General features: G+C 43.6%; 1 protein-coding gene across 3 annotated transcripts in view; it reads left to right on the forward strand.

Annotated features, from left to right (window-relative positions):
* The first annotated feature begins 1,005 nt into the window (after positions 1 to 1,005).
* LOC106580083 (protein prune homolog 2) overlaps positions 1,006 to 27,494 on the forward strand; it is a 51,179-nt gene continuing 24,690 nt past the window's right edge. For 2 of the 3 annotated variants that reach the window (XM_014160704.3, XM_014160707.3), the window contains exons 1-6: positions 1,007 to 1,380; positions 14,115 to 14,219; positions 14,400 to 14,602; positions 14,820 to 14,983; positions 16,209 to 16,361; positions 17,376 to 17,470. In XM_014160704.3, coding sequence (XP_014016179.3) covers positions 1,345 to 1,380; positions 14,115 to 14,219; positions 14,400 to 14,602; positions 14,820 to 14,983; positions 16,209 to 16,361; positions 17,376 to 17,470 — 756 coding nt within the window. In that variant the 5' untranslated portion in view covers positions 1,007 to 1,344. Of the gene's footprint in view, positions 1,381 to 14,114; positions 14,220 to 14,399; positions 14,603 to 14,819; positions 14,984 to 16,208; positions 16,362 to 17,375; positions 17,471 to 27,494 lie in introns of all 3 variants that reach the window. The other variant, XM_082966219.1, reaches the window with a different exon arrangement.

The raw sequence follows: 27,494 nt of genomic DNA on the forward strand, positions 1-27,494 counted from the left end.
CGGATGTCCCTCCACAACTTCTGTGTGGTTTCAAGAAAGTAGACTTCAGAAAATTGTTAATTTTGGTTTCAAACAAGGAACAACAATTTTGACTATAATATAGTTAAGCAATAAGGCCGGAGGGGTATGGTGTATGGCCAATAAACTACGGCTAACGGCTGATCTTAAGCACGACGCAACGCAGAGTGCCTGGACACAGCCCTTAGACATGGTGTATTGGCCATATATGTGCCTTACTGCTATTATACACTGGTTATCAACATAATAAGAGCTGTAAAAATGAACGTTGTGTCATACCTGTGTTATATGTCTGATATACCACAGCTGTCAGCCAATCAGCATTCTGGGCTCGAACAACCCAGTTTCTAATAACAATTATAGAATTGCATTTTGTTGAGGAACAGAAATGAATTATTACCAAGTGATAGAAGTGATAGCCAGTCAGTTACAGTCATGGCCTCCTGTTTATAGAGGACAGGAGTGAGCTTGAAGATGGGTGAGAGGCAGGCTGCTGAGGTGTGTGTTGCACCACATTTACATATTGCCTACCGGTATTATGAAATGGTTGGGTAGGCCTATGTGACGCGAGGACTACAGTATGTAACGCCAAACGCCTTTCGCATGCGGTCAATCACAAATCGCTCCAAATCTATGTGTGAAAAAGAGAGAGATCTTCCCAAAGGTGTGTTTTTTATGTTATCCTATAACATTTTCACATTGCGTTTTAATTCAAAAAATTCAAATAAAATGTATGCCAAGGCAAATTGTATGAGCATTCAACATTTTGTTAACGTTTCTTAAAAACAACCTCTCTGGGTTTTTATTTGTCATGCAGTGCATATTATCAATTTGTGCGCCAACCGGACGCGCACGCGATCACACGCACGAAACACTCACGCGCATAAACACACACACACACACACACACACACACACACACACAGTCCTTGGCCTCCGTGGTCGGACAGTCTCATCTGTAGGCTACTACAAACACGTCAAACCGTGTCCTCGGTGCTGCAGCATTCTGCATTTCTGTAGCGTCTGGGCGCTCTATCCATGTTTGCTTTCCTGTCGCAAACTGCTTTAATCTACCCGGATACATTTTTGCCATTGGCGGGGATTCCCAAACGCTGGGTGCACGTTGAATTCAGTGAGCGCGCCCCCGCTGGATAGCTTCTCGTCACACCCACTCCATATCTGGCCAGCCTGGAGAGGGAGGACCGCTCGTTGAGCCAGTGCTGCAGTGAGCGCAGCGGGGGATTCGGCGGCGCAACAGCGTAAAGACAACCAGCGTTGTAAACTTGTATATGGAGACTGCAGCGTCCCCGCAACGACAAAGTCCAACATGGAAGATTATTTGCGGCGGGCCAAGACCATGCTGGTGAGTTTTAGCCTAAACAGCCCGGGGTTAATAAGGGTTTTACTGATTGGGATGATGACGACATGCTACAGGCTGTATTCCTGTTGCTGAACTGTACAGTCTCTCGTTTCTTTGCCCCACAAGCAGCACATTTAGTAGGCTACGGCGCAAGGCCTGAATGATGAATAAAAAACGAGTGGTCCAAACCATAAGCTTCTCCTCCCACACATTTTTTAAAATTGCATTTTGATCAGGGAATGCATGGAAACAACAGCAAGTTCATCAGAGGCACGCACCAGCCCGTACGCACCTATGCTGCAGATAACGCCTAATCTGTCATCAAGCGCACTATTTGCATTTTATTTACGCCTAATCTGTCATCAAGCAGACTATTTGCATTTAAGGCCTACTGTCTCGGCAGAGCTCAGGGAAGTAATTTCCAGTAAAAAGTTGTTGTAAACACCTCATGATGACGACTCACTTACTTGACAGGTAGGCGAAAGGATATTAACTGTTCGTTTTAGGTAGGCTTAGGCTACATCACAACGGTATAAATGAGTGTAGGCCTGTAGCCACAGTAAACATGTGGGCGAGGTCTAAAGTTGCTTGATTTTGTTTGGTCATTCTCCATTAAGTCATGTTGTGTCTAAAGCTCCCTGAATAGACAAACCCCAGTGAAGGCTGTCGTTTTCTGTATACGTCCAGAGCCATGCATTACAGCCTAATAGTGTCAGTATGCCTATTGTTGTAGGTAGTTGTGTGTGTTGTAGGTAGAGTGTGTGCAATGAATTATTTTTAAAAAAATTTGCTGGTCCATCCATTGAATACACAGTTCCCTTTTGTGTGATGAGATCATGGGATCCTACTAGGATGACATAGAAGGATAAGACAGAGATGATGTCATAACAGAAAGCAGGAAATACACATGGGAGCATGGGATCCACCATGGAGATTGGGATAAATTGAGCCAACTGAAAGAGAAAGAGTAATTGGACGATATGGCCCAACTCAGTGGCCTTGTGTTTAGTGTCCGCCCAGAGGTTGGAAGGTTGGGAATTCGATCCTCGGCCGAGTCATACCAAAGAAGACCGTAAAAATGGGACCCAATGCGTCTCTGCTCGGCACACCACATTAAGGAGACGGATTAAGGCCCTGCGATGGAGTATAGCGTCCTGTCCAGCGGTTGTACTTGTACATCAAGCTGTCTCACGCTACAGAAACAGGAGGCTCGCACAAGCCAAGGCTCGTGCTCGTGCAACTGGACTATAAGGATGCTAGCTGATTGTGTCGTGGTTGGAGATGCCGAGTAGTACAATACATGTTTATGGACATGAGGACTGCTCCCCCCTCTCTCTCTCCCATTCTCGCCATCTTTCTTTTCACCTTCCTTTAGCACTGCAGTGTGTGAATGGCCTCTCTTCCTCCTTTTTCATCTTCTCCTGCATGGCAACCATCCAGAACATCCATACCTCTAATTGGCTTTCCTGTATAAGTGCTTACTGGGTCTATCTTCCTTACTCGCTCGCTTTCTCTTTCTGTCTGTGGCTCTTTCTCTTTCACTCTCTCTCTTTCTTGCTCCCTCTCTGGCATGGCACTAAGGCAATGTGCTTAGTGGACACACACACACGTCCACATACGCACGCATGCATACACAGTGCACACATGTTTTTGAGGAACAGATTGATCTAGGCTTTGGCAAGGGGATTTGGGAAGTGGATCACCCTGTTCACCCCACGGCAGAACCCTGCCCAGTGTCTGCACACTTTGTGGAGATTGGAGACATATATGGAGATGCATATATATATATATATATACAGAGATGTATTGCCATAGTAGACCTAAAACATTTAGACTTTGGTCACTCTTTGACTCGGACAGTGAATGTGATTGACAGAAACACACAGACTATTGTTTCTTACACACATGGGCAATACGCATGTGTCTATGTGTGTCTGTGTTTTGATATGTACGCGTGTGTGTGTATACATTTGTATAAAAAGCTTTCCTTTTATTCATGACGACGCACTGTAAATCACTGATGCCCAGGCAGCAGTCGGCTGTAAGTCATTTTAGTCTTTAGTACGGAAGGCTTTATGGGCAGGCAGCCCTGCTAAATTAGCCACGTCACTGGAGAAGGAATCACGATGTTACCGCTGAGCTATAGAGGAGGGGAGAAGGGGGGGAGTAGGAGGGACTCATAAACAGAAGACAGTGGCGGTGAAAGAGAGGAGATGATGGAAGGACAGAGATAATGGAGGGTAAGAGATAGGGAAAGCAATAAGACGGCTAAGGAAGGCAGAGAAAAGCAGCAGCACTGCGTCTGTCCACCCCGAGCCTCCTTGAGATGAATGGGGTGAATTTTAGATGAGGAGCACACAGTGGAGATGAGAGAGCGGTACCGGCTGTGTTTTTGTTGTCTGTGTGCTGCTGCTGCAGTGGAACAGACAGTGAGTGGCCTTTCCTTTCTCCACTAATGCGTCTCTTCCTCCCGTAGCCATCAGAGTATCGACCGACCCAATCCCCCTCCCTTCTCCCACCTCCCCCATCCATCCACCTTAAGAAACATGAGACCCGATATTAACATCTCAAACAGATATCCCTGCCCAGTGCCCATCCCTCCCCTGCTCCCCTCCTCATCCACTCTAATCATGGACATGCACGGTAATATGAGACTGAGATATGGATGGGTATTCATTGCAAATTTCCCTATTTGACCTATGGTTGTATCCAGGAGAGATTTCAGCAGGCCAGTGTGGCACGGTATACTGCAGTTGGCGTGTATACCCAATACTGCCTTAATATGCTGACTAGCTCAATGTAACAACCACCCCAGATACTTACTATCCCATCCTGTCACAACCGTGTATGACGTAGTACTCTTCATTCTCATTGGTGTAGTACTAGTGCTGCTAGTTGTGACTAGGATACACGGATGCAAGTACACACAAACCACTGATCACACACATCACAAATCATATTTTGCATTATGCATGGATTTTTCAGAGTACTGCATTCCAGCATAGTGTTGGGTGGTCCTTTGCATGGGGTGATGTAAGTTTCCTTGAACAATCAGTCTTCCAGTTAGATGACACAGACACAGGAACCTTGGTATAAAACTCTTTAGTAAAAAATGCAATTGCAGACAGAGATTCACATCCAGAATACCTCAGTAGTCTATAGTAAAGATCCGTGTGGCGAAACAGGAGACACCTCTCTTTATATTTGTTGGTGTGGACAACCTACCGTCAATCGTACCTTAACATTGTTGCATTGGATTAGATACGAAGTATCCAAGATGAGAAAAACATGTCTAGACTGTGGTTTCTCACTCTACTATAAGCTATCAACCACACCTGTTTAGTCTCAGGCCCTTTGCTACTTTCGGAACATCTCAGCCTTGAGGCTGCATGACTATCAGCAGGTGCAGGCAGTTCTCAGCCTGAGAACTAAAGCATTTGCATAAACATAAACACTTTGATCTCTACAAGAATCATAACTATATAGGCAATTATATGTATAATCGTGATCTGTAATAATGCAATTTAGAAAGTAATATTTTATGATCAACTGTGTCAAACGCTTTGGATAAATCTAAGAAGATGACGAGCGGATTCATTGTTGCTAAAGAACCATATCTGTGGAGTAGTTTTTACGAAAACCATATTGGTGCTCATATAGAATACAGTGTTGATTTAAATGTTTCAACATTCTCTCATACACACATTTATAGAGGAGGATAACTTTGGCCATTTTAAACTCTTTATTAACAATACCAGTTTGCATTGATTTGGTGAAGATGTACGTTAGAGGCTCAGTAATCGAGGAAGACACTGATTTCACCAAAGAGGCACCAATCTCATCATGGCCTGCTGCTGATATCTTTAAGTTACCAATTACCTCCATCACCTCCATTACACCAGGAGGATCAAAGTGAAGCAGAGAAGGGACATTTCCCTTAATGTAATCCAAGGGATTTCCGTCAGTTTCCTCTATTTTCTTTGACATGGAGGAACCCACATTCACAATGAAATAACATCAGGATCACTATAGTTCTTATTTCCAATAATGCATTGAGATGGGATAGTTCTAGATGCCTTTTTCTTATTCAACAGTTGATTGATGATTTTCCAATTTGACTTTATATGATTTATTCTTGAAATGCCCCAAAAATGCATTTTACAAACAAATATCTGAAGTAGGTGTTCTTATACTTTTTGTAATTTGCAGAATTCAGAGGAGAGGGATTTGTGAGACTTTTTTTATATCCACTTTTTTTTCTCCCCAATGACGATCTTGTCTCATCACTGCAACTCCCCAACGGGCTCGGAAGAGGCGAAGGTCAAGTCATTCGTCCTCCGAAAATTGACCCGCCAAACCGTGCTTCTTAACACCTGCCCGCTTAACCTGGAAGCCAGCTGCACCAATGTGTTGGAGGAAACACCATTCCAGCTCGATGAACCAAGTAAAGCCCCCCCGGCCAAACCCTCCCCTAACCCGGATGATGCTGGGCCAATTGTGTCCCGCCCTATTGGACTCCCGGTCGGTTGTGACACAGCATGGGATCGAACCCTTGTCTGTAGTGATGCCTCAAGCACAGCAATGCAGCGCCTTAGACCGCTGCGCCACTCGGGAGGCCACAACTAGTTTTTTTTTTAACTGAGGATTTTTTTAAACGGGTTGTAAACCAAGATTTCCAGAACCCATCTGCTGCTCTCCTATGTGATTTAACTAAGGGAACGCAGTGGTGAAATACAGAATTGAAAGATGTGAGAAAAGTCTGGTAAGCAGACTCCACATCGGCCTGATTATTAAAACATTTCATCAATCAACAAGCGCCAACAATTACTTTTGTTAAATATTCTACCTTTTAATGGTACTAATCACTCACCATCTGTTCATTTCCAGCTGCCAAAGAGAAGTGTAGCTAGCTATAGCTGGTACACAGCGGCAGTGTGTCCTTTGCCCCCGCCTGTCAGGCATTGTTTTCCAGCAGTTCTGTTAATGACAGCGAGGGCAGGTGTTCGGCAAGTGGGAGCGAAGGACACTGTGCTACCTTAGCCAGCTAGTCCTAAGGAAGACTCCGGTACACAGCAGGCGGGAGGCAGGAGCGACACCGTGTACTAGCTGGCTAACTAGTAAGATTTCTAAACTCAGCAAGAAAAGAAACGTCCTCTCACTGTCAACTGCGTTTTATTTTCAGCAAACTTAACGTGTAAATATTTGCATGAACATAAGATTCAACAACTGAGACATAAACTGAACAAGTTCCACAGACATGTGACTAACATAAATTGAATAATGTGTCCCTGAACAAGGGGGGGGGGGGTCAAAATAAAAAGTAACAGTCAGTATCTGGTGTGGCCACCAGCACTGCAGTACTTAATTAATGCAGCATCTCCTCCTCATGGACTGCACCAGATTTGCCAGTTCTTGCTGTGAGATGTTACTCCACTCTTCCACCAAGACACCTGATTTCCTGTCTTGCAGGAAATCCCGCACAGAATGAGCAGTATGGCTGGTGGCATTGTCATGCTGGAGGGTAATGTCAGGTTGAGCCTGCAGGAAGGGTACCACATGAGGGAGGTCTTCCCTGTAACGCAGTGCGTTGAGATTGCCTGCTATGACAACAAGCTCAGTCCAATGATGATGTGCCACACCGCCCCAGACCATGACGGACCCTCCACCTCCATATCGATCCCACTCCAGAGTACAGGCCTCGGTGTAACGCTCATTCCTTCGACGATAAACGTGAATCCGACCATCACCCCTGGTGAGACAAAACTGAGACTCGTCAGTGAAGAGCACTTTTTGCCAGTCCTGTCTGGTCCAGCGACGGTGGGGTTGTGCCCATAGGCGACATTGTTACCGGTGATGTCTGGTGAGGACCTGCCTTACAACAGGCCTACAAGCCCTCAGTCCAGCCTCTCTCAGCCTATTGCGAACAGTCTGAGCACTGATGGAGGGATTGTGCGTTCCTGGTGTAACTCAGGCAGTTGTTGCCATCCTGTACCTGTCCCGCAGGTGTGATGTTCGGATGTACCGATCCTATGCAGGTGTTACACGTCGTCTGCCACTGTGAGGATGATCAGCTGTCCGTCCTGTTTCCCTGTAGAGCTGTCTTAGGTGTCTCACAGTACGGACATTGCAAGTTATTGCCTTGGCCACATCTACAGTCCTCATGCCTCCTTGCAGCATGCCGAAGGCACGTTCACGCAGATGAGCAGGGACCCTGGGCATCTTTCTTTTGGTGTTTTTCAGAGTCAGTAGAAAGGTCTCTTTAGTGCCCTAAGTTTTCATGTCTGTAAGCTGTTAGTGTCTTAACGACCGTTCCAAAGGTGCATGTTCATTAATTGTTTATGGTTCACTGAACAAGCATGGGAAACAGTGTTTAAACCATTTACAATGAAGATCTGTGAAGTTATTTGGATTTTTACGAATTATCTTAGCACATGGTGCCGCCCCAACCTCCCGCCTGCTTTACTAGCGGAGGTGGGGCGACCGGTAGACGGTGTCCTTGGCCCCAGCCTGTTGGGCAATATTTTCCCACAGTTCCATTAACGACAGTGATGGCAGGTGTTTGGCAGGCGTGAGAGAAAAAACTCAGATAATGCTTTTATTTCCCTTTAGACCCACATTCAAAGTGCCACACTAGCATGAATATTGATTTGACTTTCGGTTGACTCGGTACCGATACCCCCTGTATATAGCCTCGTTATTGTTATTTTGTGTTACTTTTTATTTTTACTTTTGTTTATTTTATTGATATTTTTTTTTAGATGTTCTTAGTTACTTAAAAAAAATCATAATTGTTGATTAAGGGCTTGTAAGTAAGTATTCGGCGCATTTGATTTTATGTCGCGCTCGGGGAGGAATTCATGCAGGAGCCAATGTGGTGCTGGAGGGAGGGGGGGTGTTCAGGAAGAAACCAATGGGTTGCTCAAGTGGGGAGGTGGGCGTTCCTGCAGATGTAGAAATGCAGGAATGCTCCGAATTGCAGGCTGCAGTTGCACCCTATCGCTTTTACTTTCGGTTTTGTACACCAGCTTCAAAAAGCTGAAAATACAATATTTTTGGTTATTGAAAAGTTATTTCACAGTGGATTAGATGGTACAATGATTCTCTACACTATACATTGCTTGTTTTCTCAGATAAACTGAAATTACACGACATGGGTCCCATTATGCCTGGCAAAAACCAAACTGCATTCCACAGTAAGAACCTTATAGCAACGGTCAAGCACGGTGGTGGTAGTGTGATGGTTTGGGGATGCTTTGCTGTCTCAGGACCTGGACAACTTGCCTTAACAGAAGAAACCATGAATTCTGCTCCTCTGTATCAGAGAATTCTACAGGAGAATGTCAGGCCATCTGTCTGTGAGCTGAAGCTGAAGCGCAGATGGGTCATGCAGCAAGACAATGATCCAAAACACACAATCAAGTTTACATGAAAATGTATAAAAAGCAGCATATGTGAAGTTTTGGAATGGCCTAGTCGATGTCCAGACCTAATCCCAATTGAGATGTTGTGGCAGGACTTGAAACGAGCAGTTCATGCTTGAAAACCCACAAATGTTCATGAGTTAAAGTAGTTCTGAATGGAAGTGTGGGACAAAATTCCTCCACAGCGACGTGAGAGACTGATCAACAACTACAGGAAGCGTTTGGTTGGAGTCATTGCAGCTAAAGGAGTCACAACCAGTTATTGAGTGTAAAGGGGGCAATTACTTTTTCACACAGGGGCATTGGGTGTTGCATATCTTTGTTTATTAAATAATGAAATAAGTATGTAATTGTTGTTATTTGTTCACACAGGTTCCCTTTATCTAATATTTGGTTTTGGTTGAAGACATTCAGTATCAAAAATATGCAGAAGTAGAGAAAATTTGAGTGGGGGCAAATACTTCACAGCACTGTATGCAAACCTAGTTTGGAAATATGCACAGGTGGCCAGGGAGGCATTTCTTTGTTTGAATGATGGCCCCTATCAACTCTGGTTGACTTCTTTACAATACAATATACTGTACTTCGTCCATTAGTTACAGTGAACAACAAAAATGTGTCTTTTGCTCAGTTCTCGACCCCCCCCCCCCCCCCCCCCAAACATACAGTTGAGACAGTCACAGGTTCAAACTGCATGCAGCACCCCTGGATGGAGAGCATGTTGTTGGGTTAAGGGCCTTGTTCAAGGACCCAACTGTGGGGGAATTGTTTGAGGATGCGAACCCAGCAGCCCTACTGTTGTCAGATCAATTCTACCCATTTCTGTTTTTCAAGCGGCCACCTGGGATTTGAACCCGCCACCCTTCGGGCGCAGGTCCAACTCCTGCCACACGTCCAACTCCTTATTTGATCCCCTGCTGATTTTGTACGTTTGCCCACTGACAAAGAAATGATCAGTCTATAATTTCTATTGGTAGGTTTATTTGAACAGTGAGAGACAGAATAACATTAAAAAAATCCAGAAAAACGCATGTCAAAAATGTTACAAATTGATTTGCATTTTAATGAGGGAAATAAGTATTTGACCTCCTCTCACTCAGAAAGATTTCTGGCTCCCAGGTGTCTTTTATACAGGTAACGAGCTGAGATTAGGAGCACACTCTTAAAGGGAGTGCTCCTAACCACAGCTTGTTACCTGTATAAAAGACACCTGTCCACAGAAGCAATCAATCAATCAGATTCCAAACTCTCCACCATGGCCAAGACCAAAGAGCTCTCCAAGGATGTCAGGGACAAGATTGTAGACCTACACAAGGCTGGAATGGGCTACAAGACCATCGCCAAGCAGCTTGGTGAGAAGGTGACAACAGTTGGTGTGATTATTCGCAAATGGAAGAAACACAAAAGAATTGTCAATCTCCCTCGGCCTGGGGCTCCATGCAAGATCTCACCTCGTGGAGTTGCAATGATCATGAGAACGCTGAGGAATCAGCCCAGAACTACACGGGAGGATCTTGTCAATGATCTCAAGGCAGCTGGGACCATAGTCACCAAGAAAACAATTAGTAACACACTACGCCGTGAAGGACTTAAATCCTGCAGCACCCGCAAGGTCCCCCTGCTCAAGAAAGCACATATACATCCGTCTGAAGTTTGCCAATGAACATCTGAATGATTCAGAGGACAACTGGGTGAAAGTGTTGTGGTCAGATGAGACCAAAATGGAGCTCTTTGGCATCAACTCAACTTGCCGTGTTTGGAGGAGGAGGAATGTTGCCTATGACCCCAAGAACACCATCCCCACCGTCAAACATGGAGGTGGAAACATTATGCTTTGGGGGTGTTTTTCTGCTAAGGGGACAGGACAACTTCACCGCATCAAAGGGACAATGGACGGGGCCATGTACCGTCAAATCTTGTGTGAGAACCTCCTTCTCTCAGCCAGGGCATTGAAAATGGGTCGTGGATGGGTATTCCAGCATGACAATGACCCAAAACACACGGCCAAGGCAACAAAGGAGTGGCTCAAGAAGAAGCACATTAAGGTCCTGGAGTGGCCTAGCCAGTCTCCAGACCTTAATCCCATAGAAAATCTGTGGAGGGAGCTGAAGGTTCGAGTTGCCAAACGTCAGCCTCGAAACCTTAATGACTTGGAGAAGATCTGCAAAGAGGAGTGGGACAAAATCCCTCCTGAGATGTGTGCAAACCTGGTGGCCAACTACAAGAAACATCTGACCTCTGTGATTGCCAACAAGGGTTTTGCCACCAAGTACTAAGTCATGTTTTGCAGAGGGGTCAAATACTTATTTCCCTCATTAAAATGCAAATCATTTTATAACATTTTTGACAAGCGTTTTTCTGGATTTTTGTTGTTGTTATTCTGCCTCTCACTAAATAAACCTACCATTAAAATTATAGACTGATAATTTCTTTGTCAGTGGGCAAACGTACAAAATCAGCAGGGGATCAAATACTTTTTTCCCTCACTGTAAGTACTATGGTGTAGAAGAACAACTTACATGCCTTGGTTGTCAGCAGCAGCAGAAAGAGAGATCCTCTGTTAGTTCTGGGTTACTGCCAGACTGAGCAAAACAGTTTGTTAATACTTATTATATTTCATTTATAATAAATAATTTATACATTCCTCCTCTCAGTCAGCCACAGTCTGCTATGGCTTCATGAAAGAGGCTTGTCCCCTAAATTGACTCCACACTGAAATACTGACACAAAACAAACACTTGGCTATAATGACAATGTCAGACTGCGTCTGTAGCTCTATTTGGAATATCCCATAATAAAAAATAATGTTTATTTAAAAGAGTTAGCTGGCTAGCTTGTAAAGTGGTGAATTAAGGTAATCTAACTTTTTATATTTAGCTAGCTGAGTTAGCTAGGTAGCTAGCTAACAAATGTGCTCAATTTCTAATATTGTTTCATCATCATTTATCTAGCCTATAGTTTATATCATATGACTTTGGCTTTATGTATTTCAATTAATCAACTTTGCTTACATTAATACATTGAAAATAACGTGCTTATTGGCAGGCTACTTCCAAGTTGGTTCAACCACAGTCCTATTGCGTTGTCATGCTGGAATGAATTGGCAGTTGGTTTTTGAATCAGAATGGCAGTTACATTTTGAATTGACCAAAAAAGTCCATATAGAACCCTTTCTATATCTAAGAGTGTATGCTTTTATTAAACATTATTTCCTCTTGCTTCTTGATAGTATTTAGTTTGCAACAGCACAAGTTTGTTTGAACCTTGTGGTTTGTCACTCAGACCTCGGCACAATGTTTCAAAATATGAATTCGATCTTCCCCTTGCCATAGTGAGCTAATGGTGTCGGAAGTCAGCTAGCCATTTTTATGTCCATGCGAAATCATGCTCCTGAATTTAAAATGGATTACATTTAGATTTTTGTGTCACTGGCCTACACACAATACCCCACAATGTCAAAGTAGAACTATGTTTTTAGACATGTTTAGACATTTTATTAAAAATGAAAAGCTGAAATGTCATTTGTCAATAAATATTCAGCCCCTTTGTTATGGTAATCCTAAATAAGTTCAGGAGTAGAAATGTGCTTAACAAGTCCCATAATAAGTTGAATGGACTCACTCTGTGTGCAATAATAGTGTTCAACTTAATTTTTTAATGACTACCTCATCTCTGTGCCCCACACATAAGTAAGTAAGTAAGTAACATAACTGTAAGGTCCCTCAGTCGAGCAGTGAATTTCAAACACAGATTTAACCACAATGACCAGAGGTTTTCCAGTGCTTCGCAAAGAATTGGTAGATGGGTAAACACTTTTTTTTATAGACATTTAATATCATTTTGAGCATGTTGAAGTTATTAATTACACTTTGGGTGGTGTATCAATACATCCAGTCACTAAAAGAGATACAGGCCTCCCCTAACTCAGTTACCGGAGAGGAAGGAAACTGCTCAGAGATTTCACCATGAGGACAATGGTGACTTTAAAACAGTTACAGAGTTGAATGGCTGTGACATGAGAAAACTGAGGATGGATCAACAACATTGTAGTTACTCCACAACACTAACCTAAATGACAGAATGAAAAGAAGGAAGCCTGTACAGAATAAAAATATTCCAAAACATGCATCCTGTTTGCAATAAGGCACTAAATTAACATTTTGCAATGAAATTAACGTTATGTCCTGAACACAAGCATTATATTTGGGGAATGTCCAAGACAACACATCACGAAGTCTTCATATTTTCAAGCATGGTGGTGGCTGCATCATGTTATGGGTATGCTTGTCATCGGCAAGGACTAGTGAGTTTTTTTGGGGGGGGATAAAAAAAAAATGGAATAGAGTTAAGCACAGGCAAAATCCTAGAGGAAAACCTTGTTCAGTCTGCTTTCACCAGACACTGGGAGACAAATTCACCTTTCAGCAGGACAATAACCTAAAACCCAAGGCCAAATATACACTGGAGTTGCTTACCAAGACAACAATCCTGGCCTAGTTACAGTTTTGACTTAAATTGGCTTAAAAATCTATGGCAAGACATGAAAATGGCTCTAGCAATAATCAACAACCAACTTGACATAGCTTGAAGAATGTTTTAAAATAATGATGTGCAAATATTGTACAATCCAGGTGTGCAAAGCTCTTAGAGACTTACCCTGAAGGACTCACAGCTGTAATTGCTGCCAAAGGGGATTATACATGTATTGGCTCAGGGGTGTGAATACTTATGTAAATTAGATATTTCTCTATTTAATTTTCAATACATTTGCAAAAATGTCTTAAACATGTTTTCACTTTGTCATTATGTGGTATTGTGTGTAGATGGGTGATTTAAAAACATCTCTCTAATTCAATTTTGAATTCAGGCTGTAACACAACAAAATGTGGAATAAGTCAAGGGGTATGAATACTTTCTGAAAGCAATGTGTGTGTATATATATATATATATATATAACTTTTTTTAGTAAAGGGTTATTTAATCTCATCCAAAGAACAAAACGTTTCTATATAGAACCCCAAATAACCATTTTTTTTTTTTCTAGGAGTGTATATGCCAAAACCATTCCAACTCAGAAATGCTTATTTGTAACATACTTAATTACCACTTTTTGGAAGGAAAACTATTTCACTCATATTGTAATTTAATTATAGGTCATATTTCAGGTCATACTACAGTTATTTTAAAATGCTTGCTAATCCACAGAACAGAAAAACAAACTGAAGTGTAAACGTTGCCAATGCAATAACTCTGATGCTGTCTGATCTTGTCAACCTTTTCTGTATTTGTGTTTGCTTGTCTTTTTGTTTGTTCCAGGCATCAGGACCTGACTGTCCTAAAGTCCATGCTGTTCTAGGAGGGGTGGACCCAGATGTAGATTCTGTGGCTTCAACACTTTGTTACGCCTACTTCCTCAACCAGGTAATGTGTGGGGACATGTTCACGTGTGCATGGTATTTATGTATGTGATTTGTGTGTGTGTGTGTTTGCATGTGTCTGTATTGTAGCCTTTGTGTACTTGTTTATGTGTCTGAGGTTGAGTTTACGTTTATCTTTGTGTCTTGTATTTGTACTTTCTGTGTGTGTGTGTGTGTGTCTCAGAAGGAGCGATCAGACTGTGTGTATGTCCCGGTCCTGTGTGGTCAGAAATGTGACCTGGGGTTGCCGGGGGAGACGGTGCGCTACCTTAAGAGGGTTAGGGTGTGTGAGTCTGCTCTGCTGTGGAGAGACGACATCAAACTACTGCAGCTCCACCACAGAGGAAAACTCTCCCTCACTTTGATGAGGGACGATGTGCTCGACAGGTACACGCACACACCCACATATGCGCACACACACACAGAATTGATGGGATAAATCATGTGGGTGATATTTTGTGTGTGTTTGTACATTTGGGTGTCTGTATTGTCTGATGTGTGTGTTAGATGGTATATTATGAGAATGTGTGTTTATTGTTTCAGACAGACCCTGAGGGCTTTGTGCAGATGTAGTGTAATGATCCCCTCCCCCTGTCTGATCCAGCTCCGACTATGAAGCTCTGGAGTCCAGCATCCTCCGAGTGGTCCATCACCACGAACAACGGGCAGGAGAGGAGGGGGATTTGTCCATGGCGATGGTGGTCGCCAGGGAGATTCTTCAAGAGGCAGTGGAGCAGATCTGTGCGCCGCTGGGGGAGCTCTTAGGAGGTGAGGGCCGATGGCGCCCCCCTGGGGGTAATGGGCCGACGCAGGACACACACAAAGACCCCCGATATGACTCGGTTAACACCCACCAGGAGAGAGGGTGTGTGCATGGCCGAGGGAGGGGAATAAAGAGTAACAAGTCATGACATCTAGACAGAAAGAGAATAGAAGAAAGAGTGTCAGAATGTGTACATGTGCGTCTGCCTGTGTGCATTTCTTTCTTTCAGCCCCTCTGGGTTGCTGGGTTTGTTGTATTTGACACTTTAAACACACCGTTATGATTCACTACCTCTGACATGGCAGGTGTGTGCGCGTGTGTGTGTGTGTTCTTCCCCCTGCCAATAAATCAGTCAAACAAGCAACCAAGCAACCAATCTTGTTGTTCTCCATTGCATATCCCTATGTCTTAGCTGTGCTTTACCGGATAGTGTGCGTGTGTGTGTATGTGTTCTGTGGAGGAGAGAACAACTGCCCCCTCTCAGTGAAGCCATGAATTTCAAGGCCGACCGGGGTACTGCAGGCTGTTGTTTTCAGAAAGCAGGATATCCCAATTATAGTGAAAGGTAAAATACCAATCTTCTAGGGCAATATTTGTGTAAATAAATAAAACATTAGGAGACAATCATGGTACCAATAATTGCTTCGATTACACCAAATGTATGTCCTTGAAACCGTTTATTTTAAAATCGCACACAGAAAAGGGTTATTAGGATCATTTAGTTGCTACCGGCAGCCTGCAGTATCCCGGTCAGCCTTCAAGAAGAGGCAGCACTGAGCTCATCTGCAACGTCACTTCCCCCGAGCAGCTCAAACTACGCATGTTATGTCTTGAGAATCCCCCGCATGAGACGCCATCGTAGCAAGCTAAAACTTCACGAGCTTCAAATGTGTCGTTGAGTCGTCACATGGTAACGAACGGTGTGAGGTCATCGGCGGCTTTGTCCAGTCATATACAGTCAAGGGTGCTGTGTTTTACGGAGCACAGCACCACCCAAAAGCTCCTGAGTGTGATGAGCTGAACTGATGTCACTGACATCACTTTGTGAGAGTACCTCTGTATGATATGATGGTCTTGATGCAGTGTCCCTGAGATATTTGCGGCCTGTACATTTCTTCTCCGGGTGGTTTCAGTGCCATTTTCCAAACATAATAGGATGACATGGTCTAATATGACACCAATGACTGACTATCGGTTTGTTTTTGATGCAGCCTGTGCGTGTTTTCTCAGAGGCCCTGCGGCTGCAGTCAGAGAGGATGTGGATCAAAGTTGGCCACTGCTCGGTGGACCTGGAGGAGCTGCTGAGGGCATTGGAAGAGAGAAGCGTCATCTCCCCCTATGATGTCACAACCGGTCCTAACGCTGGCGAGGCCCAGCTTCAAGGTGTGTGTTTATGGCTGTCTGTCTGTGTGAGGCGATGTAACTCATGAAGTGGACAATTGAATTGGAATTAGGGCAATGGAATTGGACTTGAATTGGAGTTAGGCTGTTTGGGAAATTGTAAAAGATATAGTTGGAATTTAATTAGAGTTCAGAATTGAATAAACTTGAATTCAATGACATGTACTTTGTATACACTGAGTGTACAAAAAACTGCTCTTTCCATGACAGACTGACCAGGTGAATCCAGGTGATTATGATCCCTTCTTGATGTCACTTGTTAAATCCACTTCAAACTGTGTAGATGAAGGGGAGGAGACAGGTTAAAGAAGGATTTTTAAGCCTTGAGTCAACTGTCATGGATTGTGTATGTGTCCCATTCAGAGGGTGAATGGGCAAGACAAAAGATTGAAGTGCCTTTGAACGGGGTACGGTAGTAGGTGCCAGGCACAGCGGTTTGAGTGTGTCAAGAACTGCAATGCTGCTGGGTTTTTCACGCTCAACAGTTTCCCGTGTGTATCAAGAATGGTCCACCACCCAAAGGACATCCAGCCAACTTGACACAACTGTGACAAGCATTGGAGTCAACATGGGCCAGTATACCTGTGGAACGCTTTCAACACTATGTAGAGTCCATGCCCTGGCGAAATTAAGGCTGTTCTGAGGGCAAAAGGGGGTGCTGTTCAATGTTAGGATGTTTTGTATACTCAGGTTTTTTAAGATAATTTCACATTTGTATCTACGTTCTAGCTGGACTGCCTGTGCTTAAGCAATGACATTACACGTACAGTATATTTCTAATTAATATTAGGCGGCTTCAATTACTATTTACCTCTTCCAAACGTGTACTCCCATCGGTGGAAAGTGTGTGTGAGTGTGTGTCCTCGTTGCAGGAGAATATTGGTAATTGAATTGAATTAGTGGTATTCCAGGGAGGAGACATTCGTTGGAATTTGTGGAATTGACCCTGAACCCTGCAATCTATACTGTGTGTGTGTGTGTGTGTGTGTGTGATAGGTATGGATATAAAGCAGATGTTTCTGAAGGAGCTGAAGGAGTTCTCTGATGGGGAGCTGACCATGTCTTTCACCACTGTGCCAGTAGATCTGGAGGTAAGATCAAAGGTCATTAGCAAAACAAAACTAGAAAAGGAAAATAAACACATTTTACCCTTTGGTTAACCTGATATAGTTATTGTGTGTTTACAGTAAAATGGTGTCATAAAATGTAATGATAACAATGCTCTAATCCAACTTCACTGGCAAATCGAAGGAGTCGGAAGCAAAAAGTTGTAGCTATAGTGCTTTTAAAATAGAAGTGATGACACAACAAAGAAGTCAACTTTCATTTGGTGTCAGGTAGAACATTTCACTATTTCTTTCCCCATTGACTTAATCCGAAACTTTTTATGGCAACTTTTAATGACACAGACTTTTGCGTTTTTATGGGCCCCTCTGTGTTCTTTTGCATTGAGATGTTATGGAAATAGGAGCCTAAATACGTGTCTCACAGCCAGGTGCACCACACTGGGCTCTGTATTTTAAACCCCTACCTGTCCAAACCACTTCCACTTTTTACTGTGGAAACTGAAAGCCACACGGGAGCAAGGCTGGAGACCTACAGACTCTCTCTCTCTCTCTCTCGTTCTTTCTCTCTCTCGTTCTTTCTCTCTCTCTCTCGTTCTTTCTCTCTCTCTCTCGTTCTTTCTCTCTCTCTCTCGTTCTTTCTCTCTCTCTCTCGTTCTTTCTCTCTCGCTCTCTCTCTCTCTCTCTCTCGTTCTTTCTCTCTCTCTCTCTCTCTCTCTCTCGTTCTTCTCTCTCTCTCTCTCTCTCTCTCTCGTTCTCTCGTTCTCTCTCTCTCTCTCTCTCTCTCTCGTTCTCTCTCTCTCTCTCTCTCTCGTTCTCTCTCTCTCGTTCTCTCTCTCTCGTTCTCTCTCTCTCGTTCTCTCGTTCTCTCTCTCTCGTTCTCTCTCTCTCGTTCTCTCTCTCTCTCTCGTTCTCTCTCTCTCGTTCTCTCTCTCTCTCTCGTTCTCTCTCTCTCTCTCGTTCTCTCTCTCTCTCTCGTTCTCTCTCTCTCTCTCGTTCTCTCTCTCTCTCTCGTTCTCTCTCTCTCTCTCGTTCTCTCTCTCTCTCTCGTTCTCTCTCTCGTTCTCTCTCTCTCTCTCGTTCTCTCTCTCTCTCTCGTTCTCTCTCTCTCTCTCTCTCTCTCGTTCTCTCTCTCTCTCTCGTTCTCTCTCTCTCTCTCGTTCTCTCTCTCTCGTTCTCTCTCGTTCTCTCTCCTCTCGTTCTCTCTCGTTCTCTCTCCTCTCTCTCTCTCTCGTTCTCTCTCTCTCTCGTTCTCTCTCTCTCTCTCGTTCTCTCTCTCTCTCTCGTTCTCTCTCTCTCTCTCGTTCTCTCTCCTCTCTCCTCTCTCTCTCTCTCTCTCTCACACTCCTCTCTCTCTCTTGTGCTCTCTCTCTCTTGTCCTCTCTTGTTCTCTCTCTCTCTCTCTCTCTCGCGCACACATAGAAGGTGCTTCCAGACACCCGCGTGCTTGTGCTTTTGTATCCCTCTCTGCTCTCTCTCCGCTGCAACTTCTAATGTGTCTCTCCAATTCATTTATTATTTCTTTATATCTTTTTCTTTTCCAAAGCCATTTTTCTCCCCTGCTGCCTGGCGTGCGATATTAGGGTATGTGTAAAATAAATGATGTCTATAGCTGTAGGGGTAGCTCTGCCTCCCCCGGAACTACCTACGTCCAAGGAACATTAAACATCATATCCTCGTTTAGCGAATAAATAACCGTTCATTTGAATGGCTTTGTGCGCTGGACTTCTGTGCATATTTTACCAGCCCAAGGAGAGGGCCCATTAGGGACTTAATATAGAATAAATGGCCAGGGGCGGCAGTGGCGCCAGCGGACGCGCGACTCAGCAGCGTCATGGTGGGTTACTAATGACCTGCGAGGGCTCCAAATGAATCCGTTATATGCATGTCATTTGCAGTATGTATATATTTATATATTATTTTTTAATTGTGTTTGAGAAGAACAAAACGCTAAGCACATCATTTAGGTTTGCCTTAAATGCTTTTCAAAAACTAAATAAATTAGATTCAATTAGCCCATAATGGAGTGTGTGTGTGTGTGCCTGTTCTTTAGTGTGTGTGTTTATCTTTGTGTATGTGTGTGGGTGGGTGGGTAAAGAGAGAGGGATTGGAGATTTTTACCAGTGCTGTGGAAGCGATTTGTAGCGCTGATTGTCTTGTTAGCACAAGAGTAAGCCCCAGAGTGTGTTGGGTAAAAGTACTTATGTGGATAGATACATGGACAAATATACATCAGTCTGCCTGTATGTAGTGCAGCAGCAGTGTTGAATAGAAGAGAGTGAGGGGTAGGGGTTAGCGAGATGGATATCAATCCATAAGGAAGACGGTTCCAATCCACTGTCTCTGCCTCTGGTGGATCTACATTAGTAATACATTATTATTATCATTCAGACATCTGTACACCTGTCACTGTGTCTCTGTCTGTAGCACTGCACCAATGGATCAGTGTAGGTCACACTTTATTTGGATAGTCCCCTATAGATGATCTACAGATGCCCTGCCAAACTAGCAACAAACTAGCAACGGCGACTCTGTTGATGTGCAGCAGCTTTCTAGGGTTAGGGTTAGGGTTACGGGGAGGGGGGTTCAGGGTTAGGGGGGTTACAGGGGGGGTTAGGGTTGGAGCGGGGTTAGGGGGAGTTACAGGGGTTAGGGTGGAGTTACAGGGGTTAGGGTTAGAGTTACGGGGGGGGAGCGGGTTAGGGTTGGAGTTACAGGGGTTAGGGTTGGAGTTACAGGGGTTAGGGTGGAGTTACAGGGGTTAGGGTTGGAGTTACAGGGGTTAGGGTTGGAGTTACAGGGGTTAGGGTTGGAGTTACAGGGGTTAGGGTTGGAGTTACAGGGGTTAGGGTTGGAGTTACAGGGGTTAGGGTTGGAGTTACAGGGGTTAGGGTTGGAGTTACAGGGGTTAGGGTTGGAGTTACAGGGGTTAGGGTTGGAGTTACAGGGGTTAGGGTTGGAGTTACAGGGGTTAGGGTTGGAGTTACAGGGGTTAGGGTTGGAGTTACAGGGGTTAGGGTTAGGGTTGGAGTTACAGGGGTTAGGGTTGGAGTTACAGGGGTTAGGGTTGGAGTTACAGGGGTTAGGGTTGGAGTTACAGGGGTTAGGGTTGGAGTTACAGGGGTTAGGGTTGGAGTTACAGGGGTTAGGGTTGGAGTTACAGGGGTTAGGGTTGGAGTTACAGGGGTTAGGGTTGGAGTTACAGGGGTTAGGGTTGGAGTTACAGGAGTTAGGGTTACAGGGGTTAGGGTTGGAGTTACAGGGGTTAGGGTTGGAGTTACAGGGGTTAGGGTTGGAGTTAGGGCTAGTGGATAGTTAATTGAGATGTTGTTCAGTTAGTTGACCATGTACTGAACATTTACAAACCATTTATTTGGGACTATCCAAATAAAGTGGTACCGACCGTGTCTGTGTTGCTAGGTATTGCTGTGACTGTATGTTAGTCTCTGTGAATGTAGTCTCTGTGCTTCTCTAACTCAGTGTAAGCAAAGCGAGGCAATCAGCCCTAAGTGCCTCTAACTTTCACAAAAAGCCGTTTACCAAAATGGGAGCATTTTATTTATTATTTAGCAAATTGACTTGTTGCTAATCTTCTTTGGTGGAAAAACAAATAGCGATTTCTCCCACTCTTCAGGGTGATTGAGCCATCTGGATCACTCTCTCTCTCTCTTTATCTCTATCTCTTTCTCTAGCTCTCTTTTCCACTTTCTCTTCTGTAATAATGAAGTTACTTGTATAAGTTACATTTCGGTAACTTATACAAGTTTAATCCAGTTTAACCAAGTTCCAAGTTTTGTACAGTAGAACAGGCCTAAACTTTCTTTCCTTACACAAATATCCAAACAAAACCATCTTCCATTATCCTCCAAGTAATACTTAAAGCAGGGGTCTTCAACCTTTCCTTGACCAGACACCCCCCTCCCAGGCAAACCGGCAACCCAGGGACCCCCATCATACATCATACATATCAGGTAAATGACAATGACAAGGAGAAGTAATCAACATTTTTAAAAGAATAGATTTGGTATTTATTTTTTACCTCGCCACATTATACTTATAACAACATACCTTTATATTTAATAGGCTAACTCCAAACACATTTTTGATAAGAGCAGCTGTTTAGCTATTTTTAACAGAGGTTAGCCATTTGTTAGCAAAAAAATCCAAGTCAAGAAATATATTAAAAAAAAGGGTTTTATTATAATCATTTAATTTACAATATTTTCACGGACCCCCTATAGTACCTCCGCGGTCCCCCAGTTGAATACCCCTGACTTAAAGGCACATTGTATGACATTTGAAACCAATCTTAATGGTTTTCTTACTTACAGAAGTTACAGTCGGGTCCAAAATGAGAGAGGACGGTGTCAAAAGATTCTTATAAATCAAATAAAGTAAAAGAATCTGCATTAATATTCTACTTTTTAATCTCAGTTTAAGGAACTGCATAGTGGCCTTCCATGGCTTCCTGTTTCACTGGGGTATAAAAATGAGGTACACGAAAGTAAAATCCCTTTGTCATCCATCACCATGGGAAAAGCCAAAGAGCTCGCAAACGAAAATAGACATGGTTGTTGACCTTGATAAGACAATGGGTAAAAATAAAGAATATATACCACTTACCACTGTTAGGGCAACACTTAAGAAGTTTAAAACCACTAGAACAGTGGTAAACTTGCCTGGTATTGGACGCAAGTGTATCTTGTCCCCATGCACAGCGAGGAAGATAGTTCGGGAGGCAAAGAAAAATCCAAAGGCCAAAGTTGGAGAATTACAGAACTTGGTTGTATCTTAGGTTCCCCAAGTCTCCAGATCTATAAGCCATATCCCCATGCACACGTCAACATCCACAAAGAAATAGTTCATTGACCATCTAAACCTGTGGTTTGAATTGAAGAAGGCAGTCGATAAGCGTAGACCAAAAGATGTCTACAATCTGGAAAGCGGCTCAGTGCCGTTATCCTCGCAAGGGGAGGGTGCCAGAGTATTGAAAACAGGTTTCAGAATTATTGGCACCCCTATCTTAAAAAATAAATATTACTTCATAAACAAAATCTCTCTCTCTCTCTCTGAGCAATTATATTAGTATAAAATAACATAATTTCCCCCTTTTTTGAGCATGCAGTATAGCTCAGTATTTGAATTATTTATTTCATATAGTCTTTTTATCTCATCTTTATCAAGGGTGGCAATAATGTTGGACCTGACTGTATGTATCTGCCTTAGAAGTTTAATACAAGCTAATACATGCCACATAGTTTTTCATTGTCAACGTGTTTATTTTTCATTGGTTAACATTTTAAAAGAATATGCCTAAACAGAACAAATGGAAGGCTGACAAATATTAGGAGATGCAGGGTCTTGGTGTTTTCTGCTAAGCTAACGGCAAGCCCGGTAATTAGCCGCAGCAGATGAAGCGTTGGTTGGCGTCGGCGTGCTGGGGAGTTGATGAACTGTAGGAGAGATAGAAGCCTGCAGCCACGTGCATAGAGACGTTACCATATTCATGAGAGAGTGTGTGTGTGTGTGTGTTTTGTGTAGACATTCCAGTTTGTTTGAATGCGAGTTAGACATTTCTTTTGTCGTGGTTTCACCTGCCATTTTAGCTGGGTGCAAAGATTGTGTACTATGTTTGTAGTTGGGTATTTTCTGTCAGTGTTTTGTGTTTGTGTTCCTGTGTATCATCATTGTGTTTGACTGGGTTAGAGGGTATGTTAATGTTGTTTGTCATCCGTCTCCGAGCACTCCTGTTTGTTTATGCCAGGCCAGTTTTACCCAGCACCCCTTGCAAATAATTATCCGTGCTAATTATGGGCCTGCAGTCACGGAGCTCTAAATGCCTTTCTGATGAGATGGGATGAGGGATAGCAGGTGCAGGGCGGCCCTCCCAGGGACTAAGATTGAAGAGTAGGCCTCTCTCTCTTCCTCCCTCTCCTTCTCTCTCCTTCCTTCCTTCTCCCTCTCTCCCTCCTTCCTCTTCTCTCCTTTAGGTCAAGCAGGTGATGGTGTCAGTTTGGGACCCAGACATCTCTACCCCGCCAAACAGACAGATCCTCCAGGGCCGTTTTCATAAAGCGTCTCAGATTAGGAGTGCTGATCTATGATAAATTGTCTTTTAGATTGTAATGAATGGGATTACATGGACACTACTCTGAGATGCTTTGTGAAATAGGGCCCAAGTTTCAATTTTTAATGTCACATGCACAAGTACAGTGAAATGCCTTTCTTGCAAGCTCCATACCCAACAATGCAATGATCAATAACAATGTAATACTAGAAAAACAAACATGAGAAATAAGAAGGAATATGAAGAACACAATAAGTTTGGAAGCGTACTTTATACAGGGTCAGTTCCAATAGCATATTTACAATGTCCAGGGGTACTGGAGTGATGGAGGTAGATATGTATAGGGGTAAGGTGACTAGGCACCAGGATGTAAGATAAACAGAGTAGCAGCAGCTTGTATGTGAGTGGTTGTGCGTGTGTGTAGAGTCAGTATAAATGTATATGCATATGTGTGAGTGAGCAGATGATGGAGTGAGTGTGAATGTGTAGGGCCCTGTGAGTGTGCATAGAGACAAGAAATACACACCGCCTGATATAGAAGCCCTGGGTGGCAGGGAGCATGGACCCAGGGACGTACTGGGCTGTCCGCACCACCCTCTGTAGCGCCATGTGATCGAGGGTGGTGCTATTGCCATACCAAGCAGTGATGCAGCCAGTCAAAACGCTTTCAATGGTACAGCTGTATAACTTTTTGAGGATTTGAGGGCCCATGCCAAACTTTTTCCAACTCCTGAGGGGGAACTGTGCACGTTTGTTTGGACCATTTTAAGTCTTTAGTGATTTGGACACCGAGGGACTTGATGTGGATGGGGGTGTGCTCGCAACACTTCCACCGGGCTGGAGTTAGCACACCAGTTGGAGTTGATGTAGAGGCAAACCCCCCCCCCCCCCCCCCCCCCTCGTTTTCTCCGACTCTACTGTCCTGTCCACCCGGTGAATGGAGAATCCATTGAGTTGGATGGCCATGGAGGGTATCTTGTCCAAGAGCCATGTTTCAAAAAAGCAAAGAATATTGCAATTTCGAGAGTCCGATTGGGTAGCAAATTCGCGATCAGATGTCATCCATCTTGTTATCGAGTGACTGTACATTAGCCAGTAGAATGGAGGGAAGAGGTGGCCGGTTCTTCGCCTTAATCTCACCAGGATCCCCCTCTTGCCTCTGTAACGCCGGTGTTTCCTCTTGGCTAGCCCGAGAATTACAGAGAGAGCCCAGGGCAGGTGAGTCGAAGTTGACTCCAATTGGGGTAACTGCTGATCTGATGTTTAAAAGTTTTTGTCGGTTGTAAGAAATAATAACCGATACATTTCGTGAAAATAAAGTAAAAATAAACAACAAACTAATCACAAAATAGCAAAGTTGGGTCGGAGCTTGCGAAACGGCGGACATCCAGTACGGCGCCCTGTAAGGTCTGTGGATGACGAACCAGGAAGGAGTGCCCTGTCAGATCAGGCCTAATGTCAGAACCCACAGCCAAATCTCATGCTAGCTAGCTAGCTACTGTGTGAAAGTCTGTCACAAGAGATTAGATGAAGCCTGACCAGGACACCAGTCACATCGGTCTTTGAAAAGACAAGGAGTGTAGCGAATTTCATAAGCACTCTATGCTTGCTTTAGAGATATGATATGGCCAATGGCTCTACTTTTAGTTTTAATATATGCCTCTGTGTTTTAATGTTTGTAAGTATGTGGTGACGGCTTGCTCACTAGACTCGTTCTGTCATTGTTTGAGACATAGCCCTCCCTTTGAGTTGCTTTGGGCAAAAAGGCCAATGGTGGACAAGTAAACAAAAAAAAATGCATCTGTAGATTCCAGCCCCAAATCTTTTCCCTTGTTGGGTTAATGAAGGACACGGAGCAGAATATGCGATAGACATTCATGCGTATGTCGTGTGTCAAACTTTCCCCCCCCTCTACCCCCATCCAGGCTGTCTCCCAAAGTTCCACAGAGTTGTGTGTGGAGCGGATGGTGTCAGCTCTCTCCTTGCCACTCCATTTGCTGTAGCTGTACTGCTGTGATCACAGACAGACGTATAAATCAAACCTAGCTTGATGGATTCATCAGGGCAACGAAACGATCGCCTCAGAAGAGTGCCGGAGCTCTCTGAGCATCGTGTTTCTGACAGAAAGGGTATGCAAAGAGCCTAAATGGATGAACGGTTGATTAATTCTTTGCCAGAGATGTTGTCGACAGCAGGAAATGTGTTTTGCTTTGACTGTGTTTGCATGGGAATTTACGCGCGTAGGGCGTGAGTTATGGAGTACAAGTTTATACCTAAGGCTATTCTGCATAATGATGGCAGGTTGGAGAACTTGGAGGAGCCACTAAAGACTTGCTACCTGTGGAGCAAACACAACTAGAGAGAGTGAGGGGGAGGGAGAGTGAGGGGGAGGGAGAGAGAGAGGAGGGAGGGAGGGAGAGAGAGAGAGAGAGAGAGAGATAGGGAGAGAGAAAGAAAGAAAGGGGAGGGAGGGAGAATAGACTAGAGAATAAAGGGAAGCTAAGAGGCAGAGAATCTGAGATGAAGAGATGAAGAGAGGAAGGCAGTGAGTTGAACACGGAGAAGGAACAAATTATCACGAGAAAGAAAGGCATTAGCTATGTATGGCTTTACCTCCCATGTTCAACGTGTTAATGCAGTTACATTGACCAAAATATTCATTATTTGTAATGATATAGGAATAGTATTCCAGTGTTTTTATTGAGACATCTTTGATCCTCTGCATTAGTGGGGTGGGGTAAGGGGAGGAAAGCAAGAGGCTCATACAGTAGTTTGAATAGGTGGAATGACTGGGGAAGGTGGGAGTGAATCTTCATGGGGGGAAGAGCTCTTTAGAAGTAAGTCAGACGTAGATGGAAAGTTTAGAAGATGTGGCCTGTGCTTTTAGGCAATGCTATCCTGAGGTTAGTAGGGTCTTTCCACGAATATCAAATATTTTGGGTAGTGTAACTTGTTTATAATTTTTTTTTTTTAAAGACAAGATTCATTTCACCTAATTTTAACATTTTGTCATAAAAAAACATGTTTTTCCATCTCAAGAAAGTACCATAGTAAGTGCCAATAAAGTCCCATTACAGTAACAGGGTTGACCGTAACAGGGTTGATTTTAAATCAGCCATAAATCCCGTTTTGACAGGGGGAATAGAAGTGTGTTATGTGCAACAGGAAGGGTCAATTGAATGCAAGCTTCACAAAAAATACTTTATTGTTAAAACATTTCTAGCCTGTCTATCTATTGGTAACAGAGTTGATGTGTTATGCTCAACCTGCTCAGTTTCCCGCCACAAAACACCAGAAAATGGGCAAGAAGAGTAGAACCAGCTCACCTGCTTTTACACTGATTTGACTATTAGATGTTCAATGTTTTGAGAGTTCAGTTCACATAACAGGGTTGACCTTAACGTGTAAATGAATCACTAATCACATGAAATAAATAATCATCTTCAGAAATGACTGTCAAAGCAACAACAAAGTGTTGTGAACACTTTATGTAATATAACAGACTTTAAAATGTCAGTGTTGGTGCACAATTTCTACTTAAAATATCAAAGGGACGCAAAATGTACTCTATTCGTGACCCAATAAGTGAAATTGTAAATTGTAGCTTATGATATGGGGGGGGGGGGGGCATGGAGGGGGGGCATGGGGGGATGTTGACTCGTGTTACAAACAAATGGTAGACAGACTGTGGCTCTGCGTGTTATCTGGAAGATTTGTGCTTCACTTTCTCTGTTTTCGTGTGTGTGTGTGTGTGTGTGCGCGCACATCGGTATCACTGTTTGCGTAATTGTATTCATGAGTGGACTGTGGACATGTAATATACAGTGTGCGTGCGCACTCGTTCGTGTGCACGTGTGTCTTCATATAAAGTATGTGTTTGCGCATTTGTGCCTGTGTGAGTGAGTGAATATGTGTGTTTTTAACAAAGCTGGGGAGGCCTCATTGCACTCATCAGGATATCGCTGGTGAAAAATGACTGTGTCG

This window comes from Salmo salar, chromosome 20 (genome assembly GCF_965601325.2).
Source record: "Salmo salar chromosome 20, fSalSal1, whole genome shotgun sequence".
NCBI classification, from domain to species: Eukaryota; Metazoa; Chordata; class Actinopteri; order Salmoniformes; family Salmonidae; genus Salmo; species Salmo salar.